Here is a 19,638-nt window from a genome sequence, read left to right as displayed (position 1 = left end):
ACCATCCTGGAGCTATGGAAATGCCACCTCTGGCACCGACGGGTTCCTTCAGGGCGCTTCGAGCACTCGGTGTGAGCACGGAGTGCAGCCACGCGCTGCTGGGCCCCGCTGCCCCCTCCCCAAATTGCAGCGCTGCCCGGCCAGTTTAGCCATTTTTACCTCTTCACACGGGATTTTATTGGCTTTAAGCTGCGTTTCGTGTCGTGGTACATTAAAAAAGGGCTGTTTTTTCCCTCAGCACTGCTCCCCGCCGGGCGCCTCTCCTCAGGAGCTGAGGAACCGCCGCCCAGGCCCGAGCGGGGACCGGGCGCTGGCACTTTGAAGCGCTATTTCTTAACAATACCGAAGGGTTACGGCAGAGCGCTGCAGAGCCGTGTAAATTAAACAGTACCGTTCTCCCTCAGCGGCACCAAAAGGCGGGCGGAGCCCCCTCAAAACCTCCCCTCACGCCTCCGCCGCCATCTTGGCCCGGCCTGTCCCTCCCCGCCGCCCCGCGCTGAGCCTCCTACTGGGCGAGGCGAGGCGAGGCGGGGCGCGGAGCGGCTCCGCTCTATAAAGGGCAGCGCCGCGGAGGGCTGGGCCTTTCTGTCAGCGAGGCGGTGTGGGGTGAGTGTGGCTCGTGGTCAGCGAGGGGACGGTGTGTGGGTGGGGTGTCGGGCTGCGGTGATGTCTCTTAACGCGTGTTAGACTGCTGATAACCGTGAAGTGAACCTACAGCTGAGCGCCCGGGCTGCCGCGCAACCCGCGGGGCGGCTGCTACACGCGGTGTCCCTAACCTCCGCTCTTTGTTCCGTGTCTTTCTGCAGGGGCCGTGCGGCGACCGGGCGAGCAAAGCTGCGGGGAGCGGCCGGGCGAATAAAACTGCGTGTGCTCCACCACCGTGTCCGTCTGGTTGTTGTCCGCGTCCGTCCTTTTCCCCGCACCGCCTTTGAGCCGGCGGGGCGCCCTGCCCGCGGCGCCGCCGGCCAAGCAGCGGTGCCAGAGCGAGCCCCTTGTTGATAACTGGTGCTGCTCGGCGCGGCCCGGGCAGCGCTTTTAAAAGCAAGGTACAGGGCGAGGGCGCGCGGCCGCCCAAAATGGCGGCGCGGCCTGAGGGGAGGGAGCGGGAGCGGGAACCGCCCAGCGCTGCCCTCAAAGGGCAGCTGGGTTCTCAGGTTCTAGAACCGTGTTCTGTACGACATAAGGCCTTCCAGAGTCCTGCACATCTCCTTAGGGAAGATGCAAGGGTTTACTTGATAGATTAAAAAACAAAAACAACAAAAAAACTAAGCAGCAAGAGTCCTAGCCGTCCTTGAAATAAACCCTCTGGGTGAAGTGGAACGATAAAACCAGAGAAATGCACCCATCTGTATGCTAACACTGAGCCTTTGGAGCCCTCTTTAAGAAAAAAATGCAAACTTAAATCTAGTGATATAAACTGCAGCTAATCCTAGGGCGTCTTTTTTTTTGGTTTGTTTTTTTTAATAGCTGTGATCTTGACATCCTGCAGGTAACTGAGAATGGAGTGGTGCAAAACCACGGCTGTACATAAAAACAGTGCATCTATACCCACCCACCCTGACAAGAGCATTGGGATAAAGAGTAGTTGCACTGGAACTACTTAAGCTCAGAAAAATTTTTAAACCTACTACTGAAGGTACTCCTAGTAATCATTTCAGAATTTTCAACACAACATAAAATTTTTAAAGCATGTTTTTAAAGTATATGCTTCACATAAGTACTAACAGTTGAAGTGAATGGCTGGCTCAGCAGAAAATACAGTATAGGGGAGTCGGACTGTTAAGGCGCATTGAATTTCTTCTTCAGTTGTATAAAACTTTTAAATAAGAGAATAAATGGTCTGAATTGTTTAACCCTAAAATCATCATATGCTATCCCATATGACTAAAAAATCTGAAAGTGCTTGTATCACACTTGTCATTTACCAACTTCCTCTTCTAATTGCATTTTTGAAGCAACTTGCAGAAGGTGGCTAAACACTGTAGAAATAAGTTTTAATTGAATAATTGTTTGACATGAGATAGATTTATTTAATAAAACAAAGCAAGCAGATTGTAGTTACCCACAGTTTATGAAGTGCAATATGACAATCTTGTGTAATAATCTAAATCTGTTTACACATTAGTGCATCTAGTCCTTCGACTTTAGTTATTGCACATAAAAATTAAATCATATAAAAGACCTGCGTACAAGACATGCAGACTTCATGAAAGGCAAATAATGCCTACATAATCAGAGCAAAACCCAGAATATACACAGCCTGGAATGGTCAAGGAGGAGTTCAGGTAACAAATATACTAATATTTCAATTAAAGGTAACCAAAATAGGTGTTCAAATATAGAATTAATTTTAAATATATTAAATGCTAGTTTTCTTTTACGTTTCAGGCAAGGTGCTGTTTAAAAAACCTTCAATATAATAGCTTCATTTAGAGATGGTAAATCATCAAGTTACATGTGGAAATTTTGATTTACATCAAATGTGACAACACAACGTACAAAAAAGTTCTTAAAAAATTACTTCTAAAAAAAAGCAAATTATGTTATAAAAGGAGAGCCAAAACTCACCTTCTTTGTAAACTAAAATGTTTTCTGACATCCATGAACTGTTGGCAACACTGAGTATCAGAAAAATATTACATGTGTTAAGTAGTGGATATGTAGTGTTCAAATATTGAATTTACTGCATACATTTACTCATGAATCATCAGATAGAAATCAAAGGCAGTTTCCCATCCCCCCTTAGTTTTGGCCATTAATTAGCACAAACAGTCTTTAATTATATCATGATCAGCTTGAATAACTGCAATACTTGAATTCCTATTTCACAAAGTCAAAAAAAATGCACAGGGGTCAAAATCTTTCCATTACAGCTGCTTTCACAAACACCTGGCAATTTGATGCCTGGAGCTGCACAGCTGTAATGTGAGAATTTGGTCCCATGCTCTTTGCATGTAAACACAGTGCAATGGAAAGAGTCACAGCAACAAACTCTCCTATAAGAAAAAAAACTTAGTGTGTTTCCTTGTAGCAAGAGGCTCTATACACAGTAGGGTAACTAAGTACTTCTGGTAATATGCAGTATTAGACATTGTGTGTGTGTGTGCTCATGTCTTTATAAACATTCAGAATTAATCATGAACCAAGGTGATTGTACCTCACTATAAGGCGGCTTGCTATAGTTTGGTCTCATGGCTTCACCAACCTTTTTCTCATCATTTACAAGACAGTCCTACCTTCACTGATAGTTGTGTGTGTGTGTTTTATGGCTAGTTGCTTCCCCAAAAAAAGCACAAGTTCTATATGAAAAAAGTAATATGTATATACCACATTGAATCACAATATTACCTATACATCCAATTTACATTCTTTTATCCTGAAAGCATTTTATATTTCGATTGCTTGACACAAGCTATTGACTGCAGAAGTGAAAGAACATAAAACAGTTCATTCTACACCTCCAACTGCCTGAGAAAGAAAAATATTCTTCCAGTTTTTTATAAATTCCTTATTTAGGACTTTTTCAATTTGGCACGCAGTTCCTTTGCTGCCAAACAACCTTTCAATGCTTTAATGCATACTAACATAGCATGAAAACAAGCTAACAAAAGCTGTGTCAACAAGCTCCTTCCTTGATCTGTTATAGTTAGGTTCTCCCTCCCTCCCCCAAAGAACAGGTCATTTTAGCCTCTGAGTTAAAATCCTGATGGTAGCCAGTACAAAAATAAATCAATTGCTTAATGGAATGACACTTCGTGTAGCTGAAGTACACAGGAACAATAACCAGGCAAATGAGCACAAAGGTATGGTTCTAGGCAGTCCTTGGGAGGGGGGAAAAAAAGTGGCACAAATTGAGGATGAGAACTACAGCACAGTTTATAAAACCATGAGAATAATGTCTATAATACTGTAAACTGCAAGAGTCTTCACATGTTATGGTTGATCAGGGGCCTCCGTGATCAGATCTTTAGTAGGGTATGTAGAGGAGCGGGGATCCATGGCTGAGTGCATTAAAGGAATATAAACATCATCCATGTTTGGCATGACAAAGATTTTCTGTGGAAAAGAGGCAATTAAATCAAGTTACATTTCATATGCCACTTGAAAACTTGTTTTTCTGCTTTTAGTTTTAAAAAAAATTCCAGATACATACTTTCCTCAAGTTCAGTGTTGTTTGAGTCAATGCCCATATTAGAGCCCTACAGCGTCTACTAACTGCAGCCGTTTAGTTGTGTTACAGTTGCAGACGAAGCTCAGAAATACTAAGATCTCTGCACTTCCCGTTAAATAAGAGTAGCATGACAGGAAACATACCCACTCCACTGCTTTCTCAGCTCTCATACATCAAATTATTTCTAATTAAAAAAACAGCTTTGATTTCACGTCAACTGTATAGGAATGAAGCTGGTAAGTTAACTTTTTATGCCCTAAAAGTACTTGCAAATTCAGAGGTTTCTTGTTTTGTTTTTACAGGTGGCATTACAATCACTCGTTTTATTTTATTTTAAAGGAATTTGTACAGGGAGACCTTAGTGCTTCATACGTTCTTAATTTCAGACAACAGTTTAACCCTCTGCCATCTAAGAACTCCTAGGACCATGCTTTTGTTTAAATACTACTCATTCTGACATACCATCTATTTCATGGAAACAGTATTTTCAGATTAAAATCATCGTGCAAGTGCTAAACCAGATTTCCATCCAGCCCTATCTATACATGGTCTAAGGACTACCCCAAAAATCAGTTTCAGATGAATTTTTAACATGCATACCACTGAACAGGAGCAATGGACAATGCTCGTTAGTCATGAATTAAATTGGGGATATGCAAAAAATGTAACAAGCCACCAAAACTATCATTAAGTAAAAATGCTGTTAAGGAAATGTACCTGAAACTCTTGTTCCAGTTTCCTCTCTATCCAGTCAGTCACATGAACCAGAGTCACTTCTCTTTCACCAAGTTTTGGCCGAGCTTTTAACTCCAGGTAGGGAGGTCTTCGAAAGCCATACCTTAAGAGAGCACACAGGACAGGTTTTATTACGAACGCTCCAATAAAGCATATACCTGTGTTATCTATCAATATCCTATTAATAGTAACCCATGTCTCATTTACAACTAGATTGTATTGTACCTCTTCCAGAACCCATTTCAGCTGCATTTTACCATTAAGTAGCACACCTGAAACATTGCACAGCTTTTACAGTAAGTTCCGCTTACCATATTCTGTCAGTAGGTGGAGGTGGAATGTTAATTACTAGCATTCCTCTGCACTCTTGTACTTCAACTGTTAGCAGCAATGGAGTATTAGAGACCTCTTCAATTTTCTTCTTTATAAACTCAGTCTCTGTTGCTTTTTGAAAGTATTTTGACTTGGTAATTTTGTCCACAATTCTCATAATCTTACTTGTCCGATGTCCTCCAACATACCTTTGATAGAGAATACAAAAAGTATATCAAGGTACTTTTATTAAACCTATTATTTGCTAGAGTCCTAAGGAATTCTTAAATCACTGGAGTTTTAGAATTTTTCTATCAAAACACTGGCACATATTCAAATGTCCAAGCAGCACCTCCCAGTGCCCACATACAGAGGCATCACTCCACCAGCTACAATTTTCTGGCAGAAATTCTGAGCGTTCTTCTTTCCCAGATAGTATTGGGAAAAAAAAAAAAAAAGAAAAAAGAAAAAAAAAAAGCATTGTTTTGAAATTGCAAATATATCATTTATGCCAGCAAACTGGCATGGGAAGTGACAACTTGCCTATAACCATTCTAACAAAATTGTTAGGACAGATGCACTGAGATACATGCACATATCCTCAGGACAGAAGGCCCAACCATATTGCAAAAATGGTTAATGATGCCTGCTACTTTTCCTGGCAACAATACCAGGTGAAGGGAATCCTAGTTGTTTTAAAAGTGATGCTTTAAGGACTGAGTATGTCTCTTCTCATACCTATCATATCTGAGAAATATACACCATAAGAATAGCATATTTAGTATTATTACACACTATATTATACCTGACTGTCGTTCATAATGTTTGTCGTTCATAATGTTATATACAGAGATAGCCTTGCTAAAGATATTACATCTTCCTATCCTGGAAAAAAAAAAAAAAAAAAAGCTCATACAGCCTTTTACAGAGCTTGCTCCTGAGCACAAGAAACTCCTCAGCTGATACAAAAGGTGTGAACTCAGATTTCAGATTTTACATTTACATTCAAGTTAACTAGAAAGTAGTTACTCTCCTCAGATTCTATAGTGATAGCAATACAGATTTTGTGAAGGTGTAAGGAACTTATTTAATTATTTTTTTTTAATGTGATCTATACATTTTTAAAGATATGAAATGCATCACTGAAATTCATCACATAGTTTTCAAAAGGTTTTAGGAGTGAAACTCCAAGAAAACTCCCTGCAACATTTTAAATACAGCACCGAAGCTCTTGTTATATTCACTATAAAGATCACTGAGATGCATTCAGACATAGGAAACACTGTGTTTGTCCAGGACCATTTCAGGCATACTGCAGATTTCTCACTTCATGGCATTATCTAAATCAAATGTAAAAAAGTGGAAAAAAAATCAGAACAGTAACCAAAGCAACACCTAACATGGCAAAACTGATTTTAGGAAGTTTTCTTTAGAATTCTTGTGCAGCATCAGAGGGCAGTATTGCACAGCCCAGATACTCAAAGCCCTTCAAGGAAAAAAAAATAGCAAGAAAGCCAGGCTTGAGTAACAGTTGTTTGATACCATCTTAAGGAAAAGAACACACTGGAAACAAGGGATCAGCAGGATCAGTATGGGTATAATACTGTACACCAACAGTCTTTCAAGTTCATAAACAAAATTCTATTTTTGGTTCTGCTACCAAGCAAGACAGGCCGGGGGAATTTCTCCGTAGGTGCTCTGGACCAAGAGTTGTCTCTCTCTGTAATCTAATAGCAAAGCAATCAGGAGGTGTCAAATGGAGTAGCATACAGTTTATGCTGCAGAAGTGCTGAACTGTGAACAATGCTCCCAGCAAGGCAAACCACACAGCAAGAGTAGCTTTCTTTTCTTTTGCAGCACACAGCTTGATTGCTGTTCTTTGCTTTAGAAATGTCTGAGTTTTGTTTGTTTGTTTCATTACTTGGATATACTCACACTCTGACATCCTGTCATGACGAATATTATGGGACTGGACCAAGACATAAGTTACAGTATTAAGTCTGGAAATGGAGGCAAGGGGAGTGGGGATGGGATTAACAAGAAACACTATGATGTAGGCAGCTCACCCTTCTGCTCCTGGAGTCACTTGCTTCTCTCCTGCCAATTCAGGAGCATCGTCCTCTTCTGAAGACCCAGCACTGGAGGATTCCTCATCACTGTCTGCAAGACAGTAAGCCCTTGGCCTGAAACTGAAAGAATGCAATTTCCAGGTCAAATCTAATATTCTTAAATAACTATTCATCACACACAGCTCTGACTGCCATTACATGTATTTCTATTTGAGATTCTGAGATGTCATCTGTTTTTTTAAACTCTATGACTCTACAGCCAGAGTCTGGCCTAACATTATTTATTTATTTATTTTAAATAGGAAGCATCTAATGTGACCCTGGGAAGTTTCATTTCTTACATGTTTTCCAGAAATCCTTTTCTCCTGCACAAATCTGGACTATAATCTTCCTTTGGTGTCTTTCCTAGAAGTATTTCTTTCCCCATTGTATCTATTAAGCAACTGACCTTCAAGGTTGTGAAGTTTTAACCTCCTCTGACAGAGGATTTAAGTGTTGTTTTTTTTTTTTTTTTTTTTTTTTTTTAAGGGGGAAAAAAAAGTGTCTAAAATGGAAAGAGGCAAACAATGCAATAAAGTGAAGAGTGTGGGGCGGGAGGGAGAGGGATTCTGCTATTACAGTACGAGTTCTGCTGTTAGGGTACAAAATATCACACGGTAGTAACTAATTCCCAGACTTCAACTATGGGAGAATTTCTGCACACAATCACCAAAACAAATTCAAATCTTTTAAACGGATTAAAATTCAGGAAGGATACAGTGAATACACTTCAGTATTAACGGGTCTCTACCTAATGCAAGAGTGTGAAATAGCTGCACAACACAAGCTTCAAAAGCACGTGTTTTTTGCCCTCTGGACTATACTCAAATATTTTACAACTTGTTTAAAATGCAGTTTATAGCTGTTCTCTCTTTTATTTGTGTGTGCGTGCTCTTGCAGACTTATTTGAAATGTCTAATAACCTTACACAAGGCATGCATGAACTAAGACTGCTATTCTGTACATGGTACAAGCCCTTTGTTGCTGCACAAAGTCCTAATGTAAAAGGACAAGTCACTAGTACTGTATGGCACTCTTTCCTAACTGCCTACTTCAGAACAAGAGCAGTAATCCTACGACCTCTCTAGACCAAAGCATTTGCTACCTAGGTTACTGAAACAAAATCATAAACCTCTTCTTGCCCAGAGATGCATTTGTACATGCAGAAGAGGAACTGCACAGCAAATTGAACCACCTCCCTGAGGACTTGGGAGGGAAAAAGAAGGGGGGATCATGTCACTGGCCCATATAGCAATGCTGGAGCTATTTCTCAGACACAGAAAAGCTCACGTTTTTAGGTCAAACTATGATTTTCTACCTGGGTGTGTCCTCACTTCACTTTCCTGTGCACGTCACACCACCCAGGTCAAAGCATGCCCAATAGATTTTCAAGCTCAAAAGACACCACTGTCCTACAAAAAGGTGACTTATGTGCCTGCGTAATAGGACCCTCTCAAGCCACACCACAACAAGCAAGTTCCTACTGGTTAAGACTACAAGATCACTTACTAAACAAAGCAACAAGCTTTAGTAAGATTTCAGGGGATCTATCCATACAATGGACCATTTATACAAGATAAATATTGGCAGAAAACTACTTTGGAGCTACAGTATTGTTCCTGAGCAGATTGCACAATATTTTATGAATTACCATTTGTCTGTTTTTACATGGTACTCTAAAGCAAAAAGCACTCACAGTATGAAACTTCAGTAACTCTGCTAAGCCTGCCTGCATTTGTCTAATCTTGGGTATGTTAGAACCTGCTACTGTATTCATTTCATAAGACTAACAATTAAGTATTCTTCTCCTTTGTGTTTCTTTGTGAGAGTAGCATTTTCCTGAGTGTGCATGCACGACAGAATTATCAAACTGTAAAATAGAAATGGAGTGTGCTGTAATAAACAGTAATGCAGCAGCAACAATAGAATGGACTGCAATAGTGAATGATTTGTCTCCACTTCTACTGACAATATACAAGGACAGTTAAAACTTGGTGCTGTCTTCAACCCATCTCTTTCTGGAGGAAGAGATACCTTTCTTACATTAGGTTTTGGTTACTGCACGTCGAGAGGCAGTTTGATCTAGGCTCTTGAATGACAGAAAGGAGCACAAGCAACCAACACATATGACTTACAGGCAATATGACTGTGGATGCAAGCCTATCCAAAACAGTTTTGATTTGTCATAGCAATTGTCAACCGATAATTAAAAAGCCAGTGAAAAGAATTAACGCAATAGAAAGCATAGATGAAACTCAAACTTTTCTATATTTCTCAGTCTTCAAGTTGTGTTGTTTTTTTTTCTTGTTTGTCTTTTTAAATAATATCCACTGTAGTTAAGGAAAAAAATAAAAACAAAAAAAAATCTCATTTGAACTAGAATATATTAGACTGCTCTGCTGGTAAAGCTGACATGATACCTGGCCCTGAGCACATGAAACATAAGAGCAAGCATGAAACCTGTGCAGGGAGCAATACAGTGTTAGTTAACAGTTCCACCTTAAAGTAATTGGTTGCTTAGCTACCAGCATTTACATTTGCTTTGCTGTGGGCCTATTGCTCACTCAGAAATCATGTTTTTACATAAGAAAACAATGTGTCCACTAATTATGGACAGATATGAAAATACACACAGAAAATTCTGTAGGGATGGGAAAAACAAGGAAACAATAATTCCACCTGTATAGACATTTTTTCTCTACCTCCAATGTTTTGGTGGATAAGATTAAAGGAATTTTTTGAAAAATCATAACTGGTAAATAAGCAGAATATGAGGAAAATTGGAGAGTAAAGAATGGGTGTGATTGTTTCCCATGATGAAGTAAAGGTATTGAAACATACATTATCCTTGCGTAACATATATAGCCTATTTCCCTTCCACAAGTGTTTACTATTACATGGTTTACTATAGTAGCTGTAACATGCTGTAGTAGTATTTGCATGTTAATATCTCCAATATCCTGCCTTACTGCTAGGACCCCAAATCAAGCATAAGGCAAAGCTATATTTCTAAGTCACACAACATTTTAAGATCATATAAAAATACAGTTCTACTACAGAAGCCTTTTATTAAGACAGTTTTCAATGGTGTAATCAACCATTAAAGCTACACAGAGAGGCCAAGTTCCACACTCACACGTACACACCTCTCCCCAACTCCTTTCAATCCACTGCAAAGCCAGAGCTGCATATACACCAGGAAATTTCCACTTTTTCCACTATGAAGGTCAGGCCTGACTCTACCACTGCAATCTTACCCTTCTTTGCCAATCTCTCCAACTTTCAGTGCTTCACCAAGAGGCTCTTTACCAAGTTTGGTCAAGTTCATCTTGGTCTCTAAGGTCATTAGGAAAGATCCATTGTAGGACATCTCCAAATCAATCCAAAGTCCTAAAATTAAAAAAAAAAAAAAAAAAAAAAAAAAAGCCATTTCAGTAACAGTCATCATAATTTTAAAGCCAGACAAAACTTTTTTTTTTTAATTAACATCTATTCATCACACTATTTCCAAAGAGGAAAAGGAAATGTTTTTTGCCAACTGATATATTATTAATTCATAAAAAGTTTAAAAGCTTAGCAAAGCAAGTTTTCTGTTCTTATTAAGCTTATAAAACAATTCTTGGGATATGCAAAGGCAGGTTGAAAGACAGATCAGTCTAGTACAGCTCATGATCTAAAAAAGGAGTGTGATTTGCTCACACCTAAACTGCTTAAGAGATCTGAATCAAGATAAAGAAAATAGAATACAATTAGGGATCCACTTCAAAAACTATTTACAGTACTGCTGCAAGCCAAACTGTAATGGGGACACTCCTCCATAGTATACCACCCTAATGAACAAACCTTGAAATCCCAGAATAATGTCTCTTCTTACACATCACAACATGCAGGCCGTTTTTGCTCCTAACAATGGCTTATCAAAGAAATACGAAAATGTTCATTAATTAACTCAACTACAGGCATTCTCCTTATGACTCACAAGTCATTACCAAGAACAATTCTAGATGCATAGTATTAAGTTCAATCCTATTGTCTGGGCAGACTATTCACTTATCAAAATCACCAAAAAAATCGTCTTAGGAATACTTGCAAGATTACATCCTGCCTCTTAAGTGACACCCACAGTCTTACTGAGTAAAAAAGCTGTAGGGTATTTGCAATCCAGAGATTAGAAATCAGATGCCACTAAGCATAGATTATGCATCTTCCTTTTCCAGACGTTGCAGCTGCACACAATACACCCTACCAGTATCTGGTACACGACCACTAATACATCTTACTTTTTTTGGATGCAATTCATGGCAACTACTGTCTGGTTTTGACTGATCTAGGAGAGACACCCCTTCTCAGTAAAATTACAACTGTTTTCTTTTCTGCAAACGTGTATCAAAAGAATGGCCCTGTCCCCGATTCCACCTGTTTCTATCAACAGAAGTACACACAGCTCCCAAAGACCAGGTTATTAATACACAACGAGCTTATGTACTGGAAACAGTACTGAAGGAAAGATGCTGCTTTATTAACTCAAGTTACTCTTTTCCATCAGTCTTCTAATTCTGTACTAGAAGAAAACACAAAATCAAACAGTTCAAAAAGTCTACATAGACTTTTCCTCTTTACAATAACGAAGTAGGAGTGAGATCATCATAAATAGAACAGCTAGAGAGACCTTTTAGATATCACACCTAGTAACTGTCTGAGATCTAAAGTCTTACAAAAGGGGACAACAAATGACTGATTATATCAAAGAGGTTCCAAAAAAACATCTTAAGTGTTCAATCTGACTACCAGCTTACAGTTTTATTAATTTTTTCTTGCAGGTGTGATTAATTCATATGTCAACTTACTCACAAATAAATTTATTCTTATGAAAACGAATTTCAAACTGTCATCCCTTTATTTATATACGTGCTTTTTAAGTACAAAAGCAAATAAGTTATTTCCTTTCATAATTAATCTTTGCAAGCTCTTAAAAACTTCAGATATTAAGAGCTCATGTCGTTCGATAATATGAAAAATTACAAAGGATTACAAATTCTACATTCTATAAGCAAGGATTTACAAAATGTTTGCTTGTCATGGCTCAACTGAACAAGAAACTGAAGGAGTTAATTGTTCTCACTGCTGCTGTCAGTAATTAATTGAAGCAAAACATTAAGAAGTCTCCTAAACCTCATCTCGTGACTGAGAATGACAGTCCTTGGTCAGAACCAAAAATATTAGAATAGTGAGAAAGGAATTCAAAAAACGTTTAAATCTGTTTCACTCAGATAACAGTCTAAAAGAATAAAAAAAAAAAAAAATAACCCAAGCAAAACGCTTTGGTCTTGATGTCTTCATCTAAAAATTGGAAGAGCAATTTAAAATTAGTTGTTTGTCTAATACGTAATGCATAGCTGTATGACAACAGGTCCTCCAAGGGAATATTTCCCTTTAGACCAATTAGAAATTGCTCTACCTCAAGTCAAATAATTCCCCTGCACTTCTCCAGTCCAGTGTAACAATATGGTAAGTAAAGAAGTGAATGGATTGCGAGCAGACAAGTTAAGAAATCCTTAATAAACCCAAAAATAATTCCAAGTGGAAAAAATATTCCGTTACATGTCTTAGATGGTATCCAACTCTCCTCAGCATGTAGAACAAATACTTCTGAAGGTAAATAAAATTAACTGAAGTTTTTCTTTTTGTGAAAGTACTAAAGTGGCAAGAGTGTCCTCAAATACACTCCTGTGACCAAATGTAAGCCAGAAAAAAAAAAAAACAAAGGAGAAGAAAAGTTCCAACTTATAAATCAGCAGCATGAAAGTCCTTCAACTCTAAAAGAAATCATATTAAACAATTATTAAACAATGAGAATATAAAAAAGATGCCATATTATGAAGTTTCTTTTTCAAAGCAATGCTGCATTTTTTGTTTCCTGATTTATTACAATTGTATTTTCTGAATCCCTGATTTCAAAGCAGGGCAACTTCTCTTGGAGAGCCAAATCTGTTTGTTGCTGCAGTACAGAATCAATTCTCTCCTGATGAGATGTGCACTGTTTTCTGTAGTCCACGAATAGAGTGGCATATACACCTCTGTTGGATGCTAATTTTATTTTTTTTCTGTAATATTCTCCGATGAAAAGATATACTCAGATTTCCTGAATTTCCCTACCTATAGAATTGTGTTTATACCAAGCCCGATGCTACTGTTGTTGGAGACAGATCACTCAGTTATTCCTTCAGAACAAGTTCATATTAAGCGTACCTTCCTTAAACTGAAACACCTGCAAGAGCAACAGATTAAAATTCTGTTCTCCACAGATATGAAGACACAAACCTAGCAAAAACAGAAGAGGAAACAATATTTTACCTCTGTAATCAATAGATGGTTTGAAGGCTTGAAGGATCTTCGGCACTGCTATCCCCATGTCAAGCTCAGTTAGTGTTAGCTCATTCATGAAGTATGGCAGCTAAACAAACAGAATGTAAAAATCAGATCCATGTTATGGAACTATAGATCATCATTTCCTAAGAACAGACAGAAATATTGTTAATTTTAAGGAATGGATTGAGCAGAAAAGCCACCAGTGAAAAAACAAATATGATTACAAGTATTTCCTTAAATTCTAAGATTTCATATTTTTCAGTTTTAAAATAGTATTTTAGGGGGAGATTTAGCATCTGAACTTAGAGAAAGTTTTTAAAACTATATTTAGGTTCAGTTGTTGACCTTAAGCTTCCAGCATGCCTTCTAGTCAAATCATGTAAACAGCTCAAGAACAAAATATAAATCCTATTTTACTGTGAATAAAAATCAAAGACTACTTTGGATTTTAAGTTTAGTCAGATATTTTATAGTTGCAGGTACATCAATGTCTTAGCTATTTTTATCTATAGCAAATTATTTCATAAGACATTAGCCTTGAAATATGTACCATAATTTTAGCATTATAATAGAGGCAGAGTATCACAGTGATTTGGGTATCTATTTACTTTTAAGTACTTCTAATTGATAAGATTTCTGTCTCCTGTGAACAAATAGTGCCTTAACCTATCAAAAATAGATCCATCCCCCACTCCCAGTGTTACACTCAGCTGTTCCCAATGACACGTTTGAATAACCTGCTGTCACAATTGTGAAAACAGCCAGGGCAGAATTAGGTTACTGCTTATTTTCCAAAGAACAAGCAACACTACCTCACAGCTGGTGCTGGCAGCTAAATTTCAGAGCTTTTGTCAACAAGACTACACCTTCCTTTGCCTTTAGAAACAGGCAAACTCCTCCCCTTTTGAAGGGGAGGCATCTGCTTCACCTTTTGAGCTTCTACAGTCATTGTACAATTATATCCTATCACCTCAGAGAGGGCTTGACTGCTACTCACACCAACCTTTCCTGCAAGCAGTGAACACCTGAGTTTAATAGGAAAACAGTGTAACTAGTTCCCTGATCTCCTCTCTTTAAGGCAATCTACTGTTTCCTGTGGCAGATTTCATTTAAAGTTCAGAGTCCTCATGTAGCTTCTCTTAACAATTCAAGTGGAAGAAAAAACACAGAAGTCCTGCAACCCTAGCTATAAAGACCTGAGTCAGTAAAGTTGAATAACTTTTAAGTAGCTATACTTACCCTTAAAGTAAATATAATATTTCTACTTTTTAACATAGAAAATTACAAACACAAATAATTAATGTAGATCATCTCAAACTGAAGTGATAAAGGTAACTTGTCAAGCTGCTACGAGATGGATTGTGAAACTGAACTGGAAGTCTGCATCACATTTATTTACCCCCACTTGTCTTTTACAGAGCTTTGGTGTCTAAATAAAATTCTTCTGCTGTTTTTGATCTCAAAGACTATGTGCTCATTTTCTTCCATTAAGAATGAGAAGTGCGAGTCTCCAAATTAGTTACCTTTATTTTGCTAAGTTTCATTTGGATCTTCTTTGACACCAGATCAGACCAATATTTTTCTCCTAAAAAATCCCAAAATATTCTTCCAAGCAAAGCATTCACCCAGGCCTCCTGTTCTTCTTCCTCGTCTTCCACATGTGCATCTGGCAACTGAAAACACAGAGCAGGTTATTCAGATGTGGAAACTATTCTAAATTCAGCAAAGGCCTCATTTACACCTTCCTTTACAGGAAGTTGTGTTATAGCCTACATCAGCTAAGAACACTAAAAACATCCAGCGCAAACAGCAGCTTCACAGCCATGTCAGCTGGCCTGATACAAGTGTGCTTGTCATCATCCTGACATGCAACAGAGCAAATGAGACTACATAGCTATGGAATCGCCTCTGGCAATGAAATGAGAAAGCTGTACATATTAACCTCTGGCAGAAAAAGCAGATAAGCTCAGAGTGGACAGACTACAAATGTGTCTGTTGCAGAGACACTCTCCCTTCCCAACAAACTTTAGAACAGCTACGCTATTCAGGAAGGTAAAGAGGCACAAGAGATTTTGTTTACAGTCCAAGACAATTATGTCTTGGTTTACTGGAGAACCATCTCAAAATACTTGAAGATATTACATGTTCAGATGTTGCATCTCTGACTACAGACAGGAAGGCAAAAGCAGCTGAAATAATCTGGGGCGTATACATAACAACCTTTTATGCATCAGAGGAACAATATGGTTTCCTGAATCCGATATGCAAACATTGGAAGGAAGAATGTGTTTGCCTGTACTGTGTTTGTTTTATCTTCTATTTGTGATTTCTCAGAACTGGATTTAAGAAAGTAAGATTGGACTTTGTTTTCCTACACTGAAAAACTGCCACAAACAGGACCTAACTTATACTTGTGTCACAACAATACTATTCCAATTGGGTGCTCAGATGTTTTGGGAATCTTAGAAGGCCTTTAGCTCCCAACAAAAAGCAGAAAACAAGTCATTTTTGCTATCAAGTACTAAAAATTCTACTTAGATTATTTCAGCAAGCCAGGACCTCAAAAATGTTTTTGCTTCAATCTACTCTAGAACATACACAGAAAAAATAAATTTTAATATTACTGGGAATTGATTTTTTTTTTTTTTTTTGCAGGGGGGGGGCGGGGGGGGGGTATTACCTTTTTCACAGCTGTAGGGCTGCTGTCTGCACTGAGGACTGGACTACCTGATGGGCTTTTCTTTTCTTGTGGAACACACTTCGCCATGTAAATATTGTAGTCCAGAAGCATTTTCTGTCGCACATTGCCAGCCAGTTCCTTGTGCTTAGGCTGGGATGCAATTTCTTCCGCACTGCCCTTGCTGCTGCTACGACTGTGTGTAAGAACTCCAGACTGGCTATCTGTTCTACTGTGTGTTGGCAAGATCCCTAAAACAAAAAGAATAATACTCATTAAACAGAAAAATAATCTGACAGTCGAATAGTAGAGTGCATGATCAAACACTTACAGGAAGAAAATTAGCTTGCAGATATAATTTATTCTGAGAAAAGACCCAAGTAGTGCTTTCTCATATTGAAGGGTAAAAGTAAATTCCACAACTGTATTTAGCTGGTCTTAAACCCAAGTTAGTCAATATTTGGCAAGACTCAGCACTCAGGAGGACGTATGACTGGAAAATCAGCTGATCAATACCACGTTTAAATATGGACACACACACATACAACATATGGCAGAATTCCCAACAGCTCTGCTACAGAATGCCTAAAATAAAAGTCAGGTGATTAAAACACACCTATAACTAATGTAAGTTTAATTATAGACTGTTACAATTAAAAAGACTGTCAAAAGCATGTAACTATTAGAATTCTAATTATCCATTAATTTTGCATTTGCATTTCAAGAAGCTATGGACCAGAAATAATTATGTTAACCTTTAAAAAGCTTCTCAGAGAAAAGATAGAGAAAGAAAAGCATGAGTCATTCAGATTAGATCCATAGCAGAGGATGGCTTAAAATTAGTATCTCAAATATTTCATCAATATGATGGAATATCTGATATGTTTGTTGGTTCAGATATGTATTAGGATGGGTCTTTGTATTTAAACACAAAAACATGTTTTACTGTGACATTAACCCATGAGAAAGCGTTTTATTCTTTTCGGGAGACTGGAGTAGAAGTACGGATGGAGAAGGAAGAATGGGTAATAAGAGAACTGAGTCTAATACTAATACTGCAAATGTTGACATCAGTTTCAGCACTAGACAGTAAAAACAGTTGAGGGCATACAGGCAAGAGAATAATCAAAGGCCAAGATAAGAAGCTTGAGAGTGTCTTTGGTAATACTTGTCTGTTAAGATCACTATAGCCCCACAGTAGATGCAACTACCACTGTGAAAACAACTTTGGTTTGTTTCTTTTAATAGACAATTTTACTAGGAAAAAAGGTTATGAATACCTGGCTTGTTCCCACACAGACTGGATGGTTTCTTTGCTTCAGACTTCAGCTTGGATGCTAGAAGGAACCTATGGAACCATTCCTCCTTCTCCCTACCAGTCCTTCCAAAGAGATAAAGCACTTGATCCTTTTGGCTAGTGCACTTTGCTCCATCATGAGGTTTCTTGGATTCCTCATTGTTCAAGTCCACTTTCTCAGCAGATAACTTTTCCTCTGCATTCTCTTTATCGGACTGGGCTTTAGCCATGAAGTCATCCTGTCTAGCAAGTTCAATGCAAATAGGGTACTTTTTATTCCAAATTCGTTTTCGTGCCAGACTCTTGGGAACCAGGGAAATCTGAAGGACAAATGAGAGAGTTAAATTCACTTATTTTTCAGTTTTATCTTCTATGTTTCTGTAGTCACGCGTATAACATGGGAATGTGAAAGATACCAATCTCACACTAGATCTGCTCAGTTTAATTGGCTCTTAGCCTATATACGCTTGTTGTCCAATTCAACAGGTCTTTGGGGAGCCATGGTGTTAGAATTAAAAACAAGGACCACTCAAGCAGCTTAGACTTCCACCGTCTTGTGGATTTAGAAACTCAGTTTTCATTTAAAAGATTTTATTCTCACAGTTACACAGAAAATTTTGAAAAACAAGAACCTTATTTCTGTGAGCACTAAGTAACAAGAACTGGAAAAAAAACTTGGAGAACACATTCAAGGCACTTGGCACTTCCACAACCAGTTGGGAGGGCGGCAGGGAATGAAGGAAGTTTTTCCTTGGTGTTTTGTTGGTCATTCTCTCCCTCTAATTCCCACAGTTTCTTCCTACATCTATACTGCTAAGGCCCTCTACTCAAGTAGCATGCCATAAAAAAAAATGTTAATAACAAGGTATTGATGTGTTACTTAATATAACGTCCATGGAATCGACTTTACATGGAACCTGCTCACAGATTTGAGGAAAGCAACTAACATGTAGGAAAACTGTCCCAGCATTAGTCTTGATGCAAGCTTCCAATTGCAAAAATCCTGACCTCCTTCCCTAGACTGCAGGTACCAACAGCAAATCATGTCTGTTCCAGTCACCTCTCACTCGCCTCTTTTACACTCATATACAACCTATGTTCGCTCTTCAAGAGAAATGCAGGTGTCTGAACTGCCTTGGGATAACGACAACCAAAGATTATGCATTTTGGTGTAAGCTTCAAAACAGTCATGAAGTAATCTAACATATAGGGAACAATTCCCTAACCTTCTTTTTTTTGAACTGACAGAGGAAAATCACGCTTTTCCTTTGCTGTGTAAACAGGCTTTTTTTTTTTTTTTTTTAAATCCTGCTCAGTTTTGTTTACACAATGACAGCACAAGAAACCAGAGGAATCAAAAAAGAAGTTTTGAAGTATCCTCTGTTAAAATCAGATAAGTAAGGCACACTCACCTTGCTCTCTGTAAGTTCATAAATTTTCTGGCTGACATACGTGACTTCAGGCTTTGGCTCATTGTACACAGCCCTTCTAGAAATATTTTTATTGGGTTTTGAAAGTCTTAAGGTGCTTCCTTCAAGTCGCACATAGACTGAGTGAGTCAACGTAGCATGGTATGTTTCTGGATCATAATTATAAATTTCATTCATCCATCCCTAGAGAAGAAAACACTCATTAACAGGCTTTTAAGCTGCTGAGAAAAAAAAAAAAAAAGTACAGCACATACATAAAAGTTCAAAAGTTGTAAGTAATTATCCAAGCTTTTGCCAAACTCATGTCACTTCCTGCACAAATAAATACAACAGAGCAGTAAATACAGTAAATGAGGTAGCACCAAACTGACAGAGCAGGAGGTGAGGACTGTATCCCGAGCACACAACCTGGTTTTCTGGGCTAGTCATTCTGCGTGAGCAGCAGTGCTCTCTCTCTTCACCTTCCTGAAATGCTGTGAGAGCTGCAGACACGGGCTTGCTGGGAAAAGCCACAAGCCAGCCACAAGGCATGGACATGC

At 38.5% G+C, this 19,638-nt stretch overlaps 1 protein-coding gene and 1 long non-coding RNA gene across 5 annotated transcripts in view; one reads left to right on the top strand and one right to left on the bottom strand.

The window, feature by feature from the left end:
• The first annotated feature begins 158 nt into the window (after nucleotides 1–158).
• On the top strand, nucleotides 159–2,473 carry LOC311420736. Its single transcript, XR_014684525.1, has 2 exons — nucleotides 159–1,046; nucleotides 1,490–2,473. It is a non-coding gene; the product is annotated as an uncharacterized lncRNA (long non-coding RNA).
• TEX2 (testis expressed 2) overlaps nucleotides 582–19,638 on the bottom strand; it is a 50,539-nt gene continuing 31,482 nt past the window's right edge. For all 4 annotated transcript variants that reach the window (XM_084491892.1, XM_084491890.1, XM_084491893.1 and 1 more), the window contains exons 3-12: nucleotides 19,082–19,282; nucleotides 17,653–17,989; nucleotides 16,376–16,623; nucleotides 15,219–15,368; nucleotides 13,681–13,780; nucleotides 10,584–10,716; nucleotides 7,285–7,407; nucleotides 5,218–5,427; nucleotides 4,889–5,009; nucleotides 582–4,056 (exon numbers count right to left, since the gene is read on the bottom strand). In XM_084491892.1, the coding sequence (XP_084348018.1) occupies nucleotides 3,934–4,056; nucleotides 4,889–5,009; nucleotides 5,218–5,427; nucleotides 7,285–7,407; nucleotides 10,584–10,716; nucleotides 13,681–13,780; nucleotides 15,219–15,368; nucleotides 16,376–16,623; nucleotides 17,653–17,989; nucleotides 19,082–19,282 (1,746 nt within the window). In that variant the 3' untranslated portion in view covers nucleotides 582–3,933. The remainder of the gene's footprint in view (nucleotides 4,057–4,888; nucleotides 5,010–5,217; nucleotides 5,428–7,284; nucleotides 7,408–10,583; nucleotides 10,717–13,680; nucleotides 13,781–15,218; nucleotides 15,369–16,375; nucleotides 16,624–17,652; nucleotides 17,990–19,081; nucleotides 19,283–19,638) is intronic.

The sequence above is a fragment of the Aythya ferina genome, assembly GCF_964211825.1.
Source record: "Aythya ferina genome assembly, chromosome: 18".
NCBI lineage: Eukaryota > Metazoa > Chordata > Aves > Anseriformes > Anatidae > Aythya > Aythya ferina.
Note: the sequence above shows the minus strand (reverse complement) of the source record. Positions and strands in the feature narration are given on the sequence as shown.